This window comes from Triturus cristatus, chromosome 9, assembly GCF_964204655.1.
Source record: "Triturus cristatus chromosome 9, aTriCri1.1, whole genome shotgun sequence".
Classification (NCBI taxonomy): domain Eukaryota; kingdom Metazoa; phylum Chordata; class Amphibia; order Caudata; family Salamandridae; genus Triturus; species Triturus cristatus.
Genome location: NC_140592.1, coordinates 311,810,428 through 311,826,376, shown reverse-complemented (window position 1 = coordinate 311,826,376; position 15,949 = coordinate 311,810,428). Strand labels below are relative to the sequence as shown.

Below are 15,949 nucleotides of genomic sequence, written 5' to 3'. Positions count from 1 at the left end.
CCGATTAGAGGAGCATATATGAAAGATACCAATGCTGGAGAAATAGAATTACAGGTTAGTAACTGATTTACTTCTCCGGGATTAGATATTTCATATATTCATAGGCTTGAATCAGAACAACAACCAGTATATAACATTAAGAATAAAGTGGGAAGATGTCCACATTTACTAAAAAAAAGTTATGTAGGACTGCCTACCTCAATGCTAAGTCAGCTGCTGCATTCATGTCCAGGCAGTAGTGCTTCCTCAATGTGTGCTTGCACTTCAGGTAGATGTACAGCAGATAACTTGCAAAAGTACACCAGCATAGAGCATAGCAGTCGTTGCTGTGCTCCTGGTGGCCTGAGCCTTCATTCTACCTTGGTGGACGCTGTGCTTTGCTGTTGCAGAAGGTGATACATCAAACATGCTATCCCCTATCTGCCCCTTCCTGGACACAAACATTTGATCAGATTAATCTATGTCTTTTCTTTACATGTAATGGCTCTGTGCACATCTAATGAGCACAATGATTTCTCTGCTGACATTTTGTCATTTAAGAAAAAAAAGAGTACAGAATGACAGGCTTATTCAGATGGAAGTCAGTGGGAACCTTAGGCAAAAATTAGGGTTGGTCCGTAAAATGACTTTGTACCTTGTAAACCAGAGAAAGGATTCTTTTACACTAAATACTTGTATCTCTCATTCTCTTCTTGCTGATGTAAGCACCAGGAGAAGTGCTGTCTCCCAGGAAATAAACTCTAGATGCACTTTATAAATTGGGTTAAAGGGAGGGAGCATATGGTGGCTTAAGGTACTGTTGAGCTCTCAGGGCTTCAAAGGGTGCTGTACGAGAAGAAATACTCTGAAAAGTCCCTTCATAAACTGTTTTAGATTTGTTTAATCCTCAATATTGTTGCCAGATGGACTGACAAATATTTAAGAACATTCTTGCTTAAGTCCAGCAAGTATGGAAGTAATTGATGGGTTGTATAAGCAATGGGCTAATCCTTTGTCCTTACACCAGACACAGACATTTTTCCATTTGTGGTGGCTAGTTCCGTGCCTGTGCCAGGATTTTCTTTGTTTCTGCAGACAGACCCTATGACCAAACACTAAGTCACAAAGATACCAGGCTGTCCGGCTCAGAGACTTGATGCTATGATGGAGTATCTCTCCACAGTATCTGAAGAGGAGTCTGGAGTGCATTTTCAGTAGTATTGCCAGCACAACATTTAGTCTCAGGAGTTCTCTGTACCAGTAATAGAGTACTGGTGGGGCGATGCCAGGGCAATGAGAATCAGGGTATAGCAATCCACCTTCACCTAGCTCAGCACCCTGAGGACATGGGGAAACAAAGGAAAAGTGTAGGCAAAGACTCATTGAGACAACATTGTTCTAGGTTCATGGTTGCCGAACACTGCTGGGAGGCAACGGGATTTCTTGTTGTTCAGGGTGGTGAACAAGTCGAGTATGGGATGGCCTCACTTTTGGAACATGTAGTCCACTTGATCCAGATGAAGCTCCCACTCATGTCAGCCCGGTTATGCTCAACCGAGTGTGTTCGCCTGATGAGTTTGATGATTTGGTAGGAGTTCGAAGATGATATTAACCTGTTGGGAAATGGCCCAGTCCCAGAGCAGCTGCCTCTCTTCCGACAGAGGTCGGGGTGCCGTTCCCCCCTGCTTGCGACGTAAAACATTGACTTTGTGTTGTCTTTCCTACTGAAGACTGCTTAATCTGCCAGTCTGTCTGCCCAAAAGCCTCTGGTCAACAGTTCCTTTATGTGAGCTCACCAGCACACCATGGATGAATCCATTGTAAACACTACTCAATTTGGGGAAAGATGGATTAGGAGGTCTTCATTGAGAGTTGTTGGAAACCCCCACCATAACAGTTCCTGTTTGGCCTGTCTTGTGATTTGGACAGTTTTGTCCATCTGCTTGCATTGATTTTCCAGTTCTTGTTGAAAGGGTCTAATCCAGAGCTAGCAAAAGGATATAAGGCCTATGCAGGATGACATCAGGCCTGACAAAGATTTGTATTGACTGAGCATGACTGACTACATGTCGGAGTAGGCCTTCGCCATGGCTTGGAGCTTCATGGCTCTGTCCATCAATGGAAACGCCTTTCCCAACTGAGTGTCTAGTATTGCTCCCAAGAACTGAAGTTTTGTCACTGGTTACACAGAAGACTTGTTGATGTTTAGTGTCAGTCCTAAACTGTAAAGTAGATTGAAGGTGGCTAGAGAAGGCACTTTGACGAGCCAATCGTCCAGTCACAGGTATACATGGTGAATCTGTCATTCAAGGAAGGCAGCCCTTGTGCGAGTCAATCAGGGGTGCAGATTTGAAGCTGCCTTGAATTGACATTGCTGCTACACAACTGAAAAGCAGGGGTGCTTCCTGTGTTTTAGGTGTATGGGGTTGTTGAAATATGCATCTTGAACGTCCATGGAGGTCAAGTAGTCTCCTTTCTAAAGCATCAGGACGTTTTGGAGCATTCCCATGTGGAAATACGTTTGAGGAACTTGTTCAGCTTCGGGAGGGGAATCTAGAAGAGGCCTTCATTATCTTGAAAGAATCTACAGTAAAACCCCTGGTTTCTTTGGGATCTCGAGACTGTCTATCTCCGACTTGAGGAGGTGGAGGAGAATTTCCTGTTGTAGCTCCCTCAAGTGATGATGATAAGGTGTCCTGGGTGGGCCAATAGGTGGTTTCTGAACAAACTCCAGAGTCTGTAACCAGTGCACAATCTGCCGCAAACACTGATCTGATGTTATGGCCTCCCATAAGGGGGCAGATAGCAAATCACCCCAACCAACCTGCTGAGTTGGAGATGGTAGAGGGCACAGCTATTAAGAGTCAATCTCTCTTTTGGTTGTCCTGGAAGCATGATTGAGTTGCGATCCATTTTGTGTGGAAAATTTGCAGTCTCCTTGCTTTTGGCTTCTGTTAGATATATATCCTTGGTCAAACCAGACGGTAGTGGGAGAGAACATGGTTGGCCTTCACCTACAAAGCACGCCTGGGTTCTTCGTGGCAATGAAAAATGGCTAAACTACAACGTCAATAGTGTAAAACTCCAAGGGATTTCACAGTGTATGTTTCAATCCTTTGCAGGGCATCATCCACGTGCCTCACAAGCAGGGTGAGTCCACAAAATGGCATGTCCAGGATCTTGCTTGCACTTTTGGATAGAAGGCTAGAGAACCTAGCCATCCTTGCCCTGTTAAGAGCTGCTCCTGCCAGCAGGATACATCCATTGCTGCATCGATGATGGCTACAGCTAGCCTCTTTCTTGTTGTCAGGGATAAGGTTGATCAGTGTTGAGATGCCATGCCACATCTGGCAGTCATATTGGCCCAATATTACTAAGACGCAGCATTGGTCGGCATTGCAGCCATTAATTCAACTTTACGACCCAAATAAACTATCCACTGGCTTTCTCTATCTGGAGGATCTGAGTTAGGTTGCTGGGTATCTGGATCTTGATAGCCGGTAAGGCAGGTTTGGGTCAAATCTGGAGTCCTGAACTTCTTTTCTAAACAGGGTACTACTGCTGGAACTGTAGCCGGAGTCTTCATCAATTTTAGACCTTGCAACCATGCAACTTCCAGTATGAGTATAAACCTTTTAGCTTTGCATGCTGTTCCCTGAAGTCATAGAGGAAGCATTGCTGCTTCACTTAAGATATCAGGAGACTGACTCTCTTAGCAGCTCTTTCCATCAAAGTATGAAAGAGGGCTATGCCATTCAGAGGGGATTCTGGTTGAATGAGAGATTTGCATCCCTCTATGGGTACGATACGCCATTCCCTTTGTGGTCTCATTGTAGGAGATTACCTTCTTCTTCCAAATCCTAATATTGGTTGGACTACGATGAGTTTTTGTCCTCCATGTCCTTCGGTGTTGGCGGGACCAGTGAGTGGGTAGCATCTCTAGGAGGTGGTTCCAGTAGCAAAGGAGGTGGAGGCAGAGGTAGAGTAGACATGGATGGAGCAGAGGATGGACAGATACAGGATGCCCAGCAAACTAAGAAGGAACCTTTGAAAGCTATCCATCTAATGCTACAATGCTGTCAAAAACACAACAGGCACCTGCATGACTTCTGGTTCTTTATAGTAACGCTGAGGTTCATAGGACTGAGGAGGGTTTTCAGCTACTAAGCCCTGTATCTGGTACTCATAGTCCTGGTAGACTTCTGCTTTATCTAAGACCTCTTCCTCTCCTCCAGCTGCATAGGACTGTATGAAGACTCCAAGGCAATATCCTGCCCACTTCCACCGGCCTCTAGCTCAGAGTCCAGAATGTGGGTAAGTAAACTTGAGTCACTTTCATAGGTGAAAAGGAAACTGTAAAAATCAGTTGTCAACGAGGTTGTCATCGACGAGGTAATAGCCATCTTTCCTGGGCTTGTAATTGATGGTAAAAGATGGGTCGTCAACGATGGTGATGTTGACAATGGAAGGAGAAACATGCTTGGGATGGTCGTAGACGGTTTCGCCGTTAATGATGGTCTTGTTGCTGAAGGAGCTGTTGTCGTCATCGAAGGCTTGTTGTCATCGAAGATCAACTCTACAAGGTAATCGAGAAGGCTTGTCCCATAGGTTTCAAAGGGAATATAGTCAACAAAGTGGTCATCCAAACCAGCTGCTTTTTCTTCACCATTGACTAGGAGGACTGAGGTGGCACCTGTGAACACAGCAGTTCAGTCTGGGCAGAAGGGGAGCTGGATTTTATTACGTTTTTGTTTGTTGCATAGGCTGGTGTTCCCACTTCCTGGAGTGTTTTCCAAAGTAATTTTTTTTTATTTTTTTTGCTTTGAGGAGGTGGGTGCAGGAGCTTTGGGTTGTAAGTCCAGGTCTGGAAGTTCCATATGTTTTCTATGTTGTGCTGCCTTCATGGAAGTGCTTGGCGAACACTTTCACTGAATCATCGCCAGACGAGGGGGGAGTCCCCTTGGAAGGAGGGCACTTCTTTTACTCCAGTAAATAAAGACAACCTTCTCTCTCTATCCTTCAGTATTGAAAGGAACATTTATACAGATTTTGCAGCATGAAGCATCTTGCACTTAAGGCAAAAAATACACTGTTCATGTGGGTCATCAGTACAGATCATTTTCTGTATACAAGTAGGGTTGTCTTCTCTGTCAATCATGAGGTTGGTTGGTGACAGAGGAGAGGTTTCTCTGGCACAGAAAACTGAGCCTTCCCACAAAATTACCAGAAAAACAACTTACATTACTCTGAAAACTAAAAATAGGTCTGGTTCAATTTGAGGCTAGTCCCGGAAAGTAACAATAGAAAGTCACAGAGAGGTTAGAGAAGGTCTCTTCTCATGGACTCCCTCAAACAAGATGTGTGGTAGAAATTTGAGCTATAGTGACCTCCATGGGGAGTAAAGATCTTAGCACTTCCACCTCACTGGCTGAAGTTGGGAGTATTTTAAATGATGTGGATGTCATAATAAAATACCATTAAATCGGTGGCCGTTTTAACACGGTTTACTGCTATTTAAAGTTACTGGGGATTCCCAGCCTGACAATGGGGAATGATTCAAGCATGTGAATATATGAAAGATCCAATGCTGGAGAACTCCACATTTTCTGATACAGTTCGAACTGAAAAGAGAAGGAATTTTTTTCACTTCTTCAGTGCACATGTTGCAACCTTAGCTGCAAGGGGAAATTACCTTGTAGAGATTTGTCTTGGAAGGAAGAAGCGAGGTAGCTTTCGTATGCTTCTGGAAAGCGTCATTGCGTTTTTGTAGCAAAGCAAGAGAAGAGCACAATACCATAAAGGAATATAAGGTAATGCTTAAGCAACAGTGTTATACACATGAGCTGGTTGCAGTGGGGAGATAGCTGAAGGACGAAATTCAAACTGTTAACCCAATGACAGCAAAAAGAATGAGGGGAAAAGTGGATTGGCATAATTAAGGCTTAGTAAACTAATACAGTCATATAAGTTAGTTGGCTGACAAGGTACAGCCACTTTGGGCAGAGAACAGACTAACAGGTTAGATATGGGTTACAAAATATATTAGGGCATATCTGATATTCACTTTGATTTGCACATCATCTGCAGTGTTTTATACATTATTCTTATGATTATTCTGTTACACACGATTTGTTGACTAACAAAACAAAATAAATAATTATATAGATTTAAATTACCAACTATTCTGTGTGTGTGTGCTGATTATGGAGTACCAGAGAGGGGTTCCATCTTTTATCACTTGCAGATAAGAGATTCTCTGACGGGTTTGTCTGGATCCTAAATCTCCTTTTCCAACAAAGCACAACCCAATGAGCAAAAAGTAAGGCACACCTGCTAGTCAACATTTCTCCAAAAACTGTACATGTTCCATTGGAGCTAGGGGGATCTACTGGGTGTGACCCCAATATTAACGGGGTGAACACAGCATCATAATTTAGCAGACTGGGGAGTGTCATCTGAGTGTTTAGATACCATTAAGCCAAAACAATTATAAAGATTTAATATAACTTAAGACTTAACTTAAATTCAGTAGATGAAGATCAGACATACTAGGGTTGTCCAGGTAATTATGCACCTTATGGTAAATTGGAAAAACACTTCCCAAAGACCTACAAAAACTTGGTATACCCCGGCACTCATAACAATTAAAACTGAAGTAAGTGACACTGTTTTGTCAGGACTATTAAGGCAAGAGATGCTCTTAACACAGGAAACACGACAGAATTCATTTGTCAAAACATTCACTAATTTATTACACTGGTATCAAAGTGACTAAGAAAAAATGTTACAAAGTAAGTAGGGACTGAAACACTTGAATCTTGATGATACAATCAAAGATGAAGTCTCTACAATTGTAAAATAGTGGTCCAGTCCTTGATGCAGAACACGAAACAGCCAACAAGTGTTTTGTCACATCCGTGACTTCCTCAAGGCTTTGGAAAAACGTATTTCTGTCAAAAGTTAACATCTCGCTGGTGATGATACGTAGTGGTTTTAAGAATACTTCATTAAGAGTCGATTTGAAAGGACTGAAGTAGTATCATAGCCACTCTTCGTCTTAATTTCAATAGTGGTTTGTAAATATTTACTACTAATTTGGTTAGGGCCATAATTCCAAGTTTAACGTGGCTTCTAAAGGACTGTGATAAGTCAGTCTCTAAAATTTATGACGAGCGAACAAATAGGAAGCTGTAGTTCCAATTTTACACGGCTTGATGGAGGACTATGATAAGTCCCTTATAGTCAAGCTGACCTCCCATTATAGTGATCCCGTCCCGTCCACACCGCTATGAAGAGCTTCCCAAAGACCACTTTCAGGTACAACAGGGATGCTGATTTAGAGTTTCTCCTGGCATCATGAGATAAGGACATACTAACTGATTTATTTATTATTTCTTGAGCACTCAGACACAAATATAGGCACTTTGGCAATAAGGAGCAATAAAACCCAAACTGTCAAAGCTCACCAGAAGAGGTAGGTTTGTTCAACCTTTCTGACAGCTAGGGAGGACTGAATGCTTTTGATATGTAGTGTGAGGCTATTTCAGAGTTTGGGACCGAGATGGCAGGAAGCACGGCCCACAAGAGAGGGATGGTTTGAAATGGGGAACTGAGAATATTAGCTGAATAGTGAAGTGAGTGCAACAGAGGAACATCCACTATAAAGGTAAGGATGTGGCAATCATAAGAAGGTTAATGCAGAGGTTTTACCCCTGATGAAGGGATGAAAGTGTCACAGATTGATATGCACAGTGATTTGGGACAGATGACACCAATAATGAATTTGGAAGTAGATACTTGAATGAAATTTAGATGACCTGCATGAAGAATTACAGGCACAGAATCCTTTGGAGAATAAACAACGGATTTGACTCAAAATAAAAAAGTTGGATGATTTGTCCTGATATCGGTAGGAGTACTGGTCGATAAAGTAAGTCTTTTTCACCTACACCTCGGTGACAAAACCAGCATACACAGCAGGTAAAATAATTATTGAAATGAAGACAATATGGAGCTGTAATCTGATCTTAACAGTGCAGTAAAAAAAAGATTTGGAAAACGAAACAGTAGGAATGAAGACGAGGGAACTTTAGTCTTTGTAAGTGAGGAGGATCGAAGCGCACTAATGGCATCCACTGATGTGGAGGAACGTCAACATGTTTTAAAAACGTTTTTGTGGTTCCACCATTGTGGCTAGGGGGCATTGCAAAATAGGATAAACATGCTCACTGAAGTAAACCCCATTTTGCTCAGAAAGAAGCAAACAGTTTCACAGCTCACACCCTACACTGTCCACCCACCTGCAAATGCCTTACAAGCACACTCGCTTCCAGTTATCCAGGTCTATCTGGCCACTCAGCATGTTTTAAAAACATGTTGACGTTCCTCCACATCAGTGGATGCCATTAGTGCGCTTCGATGATCCTCACTTAGAAAGACTTAAGTTCACCTGAGGTGTACAGACATTTTCACACTCCACATGCGAAAGCCCAGGTGAAGGTCATTGATATGAAAATCCAGTCTCAAACTCACAAGAATGCTTTAGAAGGTCAGAGCTGAATATTGGTCATCATTTTTACTGGTAAAGTTACGGTGCTCAGACTGCAAAAACGCCACGCGGTCATACACATGACAGAAAGATGCTAGGCATAACAGATAATAAGAAGGTTAAACCCTCATAATCAGGGTTCGTAGTAAGTTATGAAGCTTTACAACATATCTGTCCAACAAAGTGTTGCTTCTGGCCTTAAAATCCACAGAAATCTTGTGATTAGATGTGACTCAGGAGATTCAGAGAGGGAAATTCCCTTGACAGCCACCTTGTCAATGTCATGGCAGTTTCTTATTTTACCTCACCAGCGGGAATCCCCAATGCCTCTGCCCTTCCCTTTTCGTTGCAATCCTGTTCTCATAATCTCTCTTCTTTTCTCACCCTGCTGGCCACAAAAGTAAAGAATGTGGTCATACCAGTCTATCAACATGCAGTTGAGGAAATCTACAACACTAGAACCCAGGTTGGTATTTTAAGTGAACAGCTCTCATTTCCATCAAGACACTTCCTTTCACAAATACACCAGCACTACTGCTAAGCACTCAAATACAAATATACTCATTTTTTTTCCCACCTAGTGTGTTTGAGTTTCACATTTGCAAGGACTCTGCAATGACACTTGGGTCCCGGTGAGAGAACAAGAAGAAGCTGTGCCATCCTGCCTCTAGTACTAGCAAGGTCACAGGTTTTCAAAGGTGTGTATCAAGATCAAAGAACAGGCAATCACTTGTGTTTTACGTTCAGAACAAACTCTTACCTGTGTGTAACAACGCAGAAGCATGTTCTTCTCCTTCAGTAACCGGAGGAAGTAATGGCACACTGTAGGCTGGAAGACAAATTGTGTTGTTCAATTTTCTGTTTCTTCATGGCCTCTCAACTTGAGATAAATGGCGGTGGAAACATTTCACATAGTTTACTCTTGTAATTTAAAAAAAAAAAGTTTGTATTGATTTTTACACACAATAAAACATTTTCCCCAAAATAGTTGCAGTCACACTATTACCACATTTGGCCTCCTCACCAGAGAGCTACATTCATAGACTCTTTTTATTACCCTGTCCCATATAAACCCTAAACATTCCTCCCCTTTATTGTTTTTCTAGACACACCCACCTAAACTTTCTAAACCTTCTTTTGAGACCCCCTGCTGAGATAGATGTTTTCCGACTGATCATTCCATTTACATTGATGGTCTTGGGAACCCTATTGTTTGGCTATTGCTATCCTAGCCATCCCCAAACTGGGCCCTCTGATCAGGACATTCGCAGCCTTCTCTCACCTCTGCCAGGGGAGCTTTTCGTAAGCCTACAGTTAGCCAATTCTATTGCAGATCTTCTCAGAATTCCTGTGCAGTGGCACTCTCCCAGAAGACACAGTAAACTTTGATCCTGAATTCATCCCCATTTCAAGATATCTTGTTGCTCTCCTCCTCATCTGCTGTGAGTCTCTAAAGTGTAACATACTCAGTCTACAAATTTGTAATCAATTGGTAGAGCCATGTTACTACTGATTGAGCCTTCTTATCTCTCAGGGGATTCTTCCCCCAGTCTCCCTTCAACTTTTCATAGTTTGTTTTAAGAAAATAGTGAGTATGTTCTGGATATCGGAACTACAGTCCTATCATCCCTACGTGCTTATGTTCAAGTGTTTAAAGGCTTGTATCACATAACAAAACTGTACTTAAATGTAAACAATGCAACCACGGCTGAGATTCCCTAAACAGTTTAAAAAACATCTGGAAAAATGATGAACCTTAAGTTTTCAAGCACATGTTTTTTCATCTGCACAAGAAATCCCACCCTTGGCATTATTATTTTAAAATCTGGAGAAGGCCCTTGTCTTCATCGTACATAGTGGGCCATGGGCTGTGTTTTCTGTAGGAAGCTAAATCTGGGTAAAAGTCATATAAAAATAATGGCTAATGAAGACACAGATTCCACTCCCTTTAACTTCTTTCGTGTGTGGCTAGTAATTAGGCAGAATGGAGCAGATGTTCTTTAACGATCCCATTCAAGGGTTGCGGCAATACCTGTAGGATACCCTGGTTCCTGCCTGGAGCTGTCATTAAACAAATCAGGGCATGGTAACACATTTTGCACTGGATCATACCACCTGATAATTTCACAACTAAAGCTCAGAACTGGAAAACCATAGTGTTCTTCCAATAAGATGTGATCTGACATCCGTACCCAAACACTATTTCTCTAATTACTTATTACTCATGTCTCAATTACAAATATCTATCAAATTATACTCTGTTGTGTTAACTATTCACTGAATGTTTTGTTTTTATGTTCTTCTAATTATTGTCCCCCTAGCTCCTCCACATTCGAGCCCCTAAAACCACTGAGCTAGGCTACTTCTGGGGAGGGACTGCATGCAAAATAGTGGAACGTGGCCTCAGGCCCCGCCCACTCCCACATCTTTCCTCTTTATTTATATTTGCAGTGTTGTCTTCACATTTTCCCCTTTCATTTTAGTTTTGTCTGATATTTCGAATAGTTTTATGCATCCTCCTTGACTTGAGGTTTGTCTGAAATATTTTCCAACTAGGATAGTGTTGCCTTAAAATACTTTTTGTAGGTCCAGGAGTAATATTGCTCTGTTCTCTTAAACAATTGGCAGCATATGAGCAAATGTTATGTTTTTCTCTTGCCTCATAAAAGGGACGATGGTGTTTAAGTCCTCAGCAGTTCATTTAATAAAAAGAAATCACTTTCCCTGTCACTGATAACAGTAATGCAGTATACCAATTGTGCATCTAATAAACACTGATTTGATTTTATATACATTCGGTTCTACAACTTCATTCCACTTCTCCCCATCATTGATAAAGATCCTGTTTAATTGTTGTTTCTTTTAATTCCCCTCTTTTTTGGAGAAAATCCAATTTGCTTGAACTGATTTTAAATCTGAAATGTTTTCTAAAATCCCGTATCAAACATTAGAAACAAAATTCGCTCCTATTTTTCATCGACAATCTTGTCTGAATGTTGTTCCTCTCCTATCATTGTCGATGGTACAGGAATGCCAATTACAGATTGGGATAATCCGGGAGACATCTGGGTCATTCCCCTTTCAAACTGAAAGCCATCAAATACTTTGATATTCAATAAGGCGGCCACTCAAGGTTTAGCACATAGACAATCTCCCATCTCTTTCTTATACCTTGCTCATTGTGATTCCAAGTATAAAACCATGCTTTTCGGGACAGACTATTTAAGGGATCACCTCAGCTACTTTTTTATGCCATGAGGCTAACTAATATATCTTCTAAAACTAATCACTTAGTTTATTTGATACTAGATGCAATTTTAATGTTTATTCCATCATAATGTGTGCACATTTTAGAGGTGCTGTATGTATAAAAAGAATACCTTGAACTTGTGCTCGTGGCTTGTAACAATTGGTAGGGACGCAATCTGGCCTTAGTGATGATGGTGGACTAATTTGAACATTATTATTAGGTAGATGCAGGAGTGGTCTTACAAAATCACACCACCACATTCAAAAGAGTGGGATACATTGTTCGTATTGATTGACTCGTAGATTTTTGCATTTGCAGCATGCTCGGGACTGGTTTACTTCAATTCTAGGTGATCGTTCACAAACTGTTTACCTCGCACCATTGTTCAAAAGGTTTAGCCATTTATTGAGGACTGCCCTGAGAGATCGTCACTTCTCTCCGATTTGATGTATATTTGGGACCTTAGCTTAGCAAATTCAGTTATTTTGCTGTTTTACCCTTGCACATGCTGATGACACACAAGTCCTGATTCTGCTCAATAGGCAGATTTACAGGTCTGGTATGCATTTGCAGGACTCCCCTTTGTCCATCCAACAATGGTTGAGCCATAATTGTTTGAAATTGAACTTTACTGAACTGAAGTTATTGCTCATGGAAAATTCCACTAGGAAAATACTATCTCACCTTCAGCTGTGTGTATTCCCATGCCTGCACCCAACCATAAATCCTTAAAGGTGGTGACCTCAACGTATCCATAGAAAATGAAATAAAACTGTTTCCACTCCTTGCTTTTGCCAACCTAGGATGCTGAGGAAAATTCTCTCTCTGCTCCCTAATGAATGACTGGCCATGGTGGTGCCTTCCTGAATCACCTTTATTGTATGGGAGGATTATAGGCTTTATTTTGGTCATCATGCAATTGCTCTGGAATCGCTAAAGCCTATCTAGAATTTTGCTGTGGGACGGTCAATGAGTTGAAGAAATTTGGTAGTGCGTCACTTGCTCGCAGACAGCTACATTAGCAGAGAGGTCAATTCAAGCCCCTTCGACTTGTCCACAGAATTACATTCCCTTCAGATCTTTGTTGGCAAGAGTTCTAAATTGTTGCACTCCCCACACTTTAAAAAGCTTTGCTGGGATGCAAGTGTCTCCTGGGTCAGATATTTCCAACAACCTAACACTAGAGACTGGACACACACCAGATTACTTGAGTTTCAGGAAAACACTGAAAATGCTCTTGTTTTTCTAATGGTGCACCATTATCAACAGGTATTTCATTGTGCTCCATTCTGTGCCAAGAGTCCAACCTGAGTAAACCCAGTCATATCTCTCACTGTAATAACAAACTTGAACCTTTTCTAGCCCTTCTAAGTTTTTCCTATATTTGCGGTTCTCTTGGTCATTTTTAGGTCTCGCTGAGACAGCACAAGCTGTCTCTTTGAGACATTTTGTACGTGGGTTTTCAAAAGTGCTACCCACATGGTTTTGCTGGCCTAGAGCTTGCGTGCACGATGGCGTGCACGTGCACAGCTGCTCCTTGCATTCCCCCCCTCCCTTCTCACCCAGCCCTTTGATGCTCTGCTCGCATCTCCCTTCTCCTCCTCTTTTTTCGTCACTTGTATTCAGGCTCCTCGCATTCCCCCCTCCCTTCTCGCCCAGCCCTTCTTGTTTTTACTGCACTTCGACCTCTGGGTAAACATCACAAATCATTTAACGCGGTGTGTGAGGCGGCAGGAGTGGCTCGCTGCACCGATGCAAAACACAGCTCTTCCCCTACTCTGTGGGCTTTGAATACACCCAGTGATTTTCATTAGTTGTTTTGTCTGTCTTCCAAAATGTTTCGGTGATGAATAGTTTACATATGTTCCGCTTTTTGACTGCTTTGTTCCTGCCATGAAGACTGCTCCTGCTGGATCCTTTCACTATCAGCCATATGTTTAGTTTCAGGCATACTACTTTTTCTTTCAGCTCTTTCCTTGCTGCTAACTTGTTTATATTTCTAGCTTTCCAGACAGCTAAAGCTGTTTCCCAGTGATTTTTTTAACGCTGACCATTAGTTTTTGGAACACATTCCACTGCCGATATTCACCCGGCCTGCGCCTGCATCACTTTTGTCACCTCATGTGCCCATCCTTCTGTCCCGTTCCTACATAGAACTGCTGCCCCTTGCAGCAGCATCGCCCCCCACCCTCTCATCCCTAAAGCTTAGGGCTCAGGTAAAACGTTTCTCACATGCCTGGAGCAGTGTGACATCAGTAGTTGGACAGTTTCGCATTGCTGCAGGGTGCACCAATAAGCTCGCTTTGTTTGTGTGCTCTCTTTTCTAGCAGAGGCCCTGAGTTACCCCTTTAGTTTTGTAAGCCCTATCCTCTTACGTTTGTTCAACTCAACATTCTTTTGCCCCTGTTGTTTGTTTGTGTTGTCTTCTATGCCCCCCAACGCCCTGTGTGCTTGCCCTCGGTCTGCTGCACCCCTCTATTTGATTCGCTTTCACTCCCCAGCTCTGATTGTTTCCAGCTGCCATCTGCTGTGCTTGCGCACCACCTCCCCGTGAATCCATAAAGAGCGCACGACCCTCCTCCGCCCCGCAGATGGTTGGTGATCTTTCACAGAAACCTTGACAGTTTCCCCAGGGGAGGTGGTGGCCAGGGGTCTTATGTGTCGCAGTCACCAAGGGAATCACTGCTTTGTGGGAATGTGTACCCCTTGGCCACATGCCGCTCAAAGGGAATGTACTAAGGGGGCCCTCGAGGGACAGAATGCAATACTCACATGACTGTGTTTCTTCGGGGTGAAACATTCTTTTAGTGCTGTGCAGATGAAATGTGTTGTCCATCTGGAGTCTGCTTACATCTCTGCTGCCCTTCCAGGTATTCATCCTTCCGGCCTCACTTCCGATTCTCCATCGGGCATGCATGCCTCTCTCGTGACTTATCTCGGCAGTTTGATGCATCCTTGGCCCTTCACGCCAGTATGCACTCATGGGCCCTCTATGGACCTTAAGGCAGATGGCCTTACAGATCTCCACTGTCCACTTGAACCTGCAGGTCAGCATGCACTATTTGAACCTCAAAGACAGGCTGTTTGCTAGTTCACCACTGTGCGCTTTACCCTTTAAGATTCCGCTAATGGACACTGGGGCAGGTGGGCTGCCAGCTCACTATTGAGGACTTTAACCTGTACAACGGCATGAAAAAATTGAAGAACCTCAAGAACAGCAGGCTGTCAGCTCACCAGTGTGTACTTGAACGGCACAGGGGAATATAGTGAACATGGCAAAACATGGCCACCTCATAGGTGGGGTATAGGTTCAGCTTATAAAAACGTCCTCTGTAGTCTGTTTACGCTATGCATTAATACCTGGAGGTGTCAAACCTGCATACAGAGTGGATCTAGGCACTGACCACCATCTGTGAGTGGCAGTCAGCCAGGACTTCCAAATTACCAGTCTAAGAAGCACCTGGCTGCAGTAAATACTTAGGTAGCTAAATGGAATTAATAATGGTTACCATGTTTAGGGTCAGATATGCGATCTCAGAGGGTTTTATCAGTTCCTCAAGGCTCTGAGTCAAAAGAGACCAGTAAGTCTAGTACTATAAAAGTAAATAATGCGATGTGACCATCCAGAAGGGTGAATTTCCCTGCAGTGCTGCTTCCAGTTTGTTTTTGGCATTTTATGCTGGGAGTGTGCTCTGTGCCTGAGATTGGGCTGATTGTATTTGCATCAGACAATACTCATTGTTGTTTAACATGTGGAAAAACAGCACGATGGGAGAGAGACACTTGTCTTCTGCTTCACCAGAGGGGAAACACCTCTAAAAAGGTGTGGGTATCTAATTGTATGTATTTAGGTAACAAACTTCCAATTAGTAACAAGGCCAGGCAGGTTTTGGCCATAATCACAGGGATAGTAGCCTGCAAGGATCAGCTCAACACCACATATTCAAATACATTTAAATAGAGTGGGGCAGATTTACGAGCCCCCTGCGCCACCAGTACGTCACTTTTTGTGACGTACTGGAGGAGCATTTCACTTTTCCATATTTACAAGGAGAGGAAAAGCCACCCTGCGTGACTTTTCCTCTCCTTGTAAATATGGCTCCTTCACACATAGCACTTTGCGTGGAAGGAGCGTTCCATGGGTGTTGCTGTGGGTGTTCCCACGCAACAAC

The 15,949-nt window shown here is 42.7% G+C and overlaps 1 protein-coding gene across 2 annotated transcripts in view; it reads right to left on the bottom strand.

Annotated features, from left to right (window-relative positions):
- The window catches only part of SIRT2 (sirtuin 2), a 226,239-nt gene that overhangs the window by 117,041 nt on the left and 93,249 nt on the right, over positions 1–15,949 (bottom strand). For both annotated transcript variants that reach the window (XM_085624999.1, XM_085625000.1), the window contains one exon: positions 9,288–9,356. In XM_085624999.1, coding sequence (XP_085481125.1) covers positions 9,288–9,356 — 69 coding nt within the window. The remainder of the gene's footprint in view (positions 1–9,287; positions 9,357–15,949) is intronic.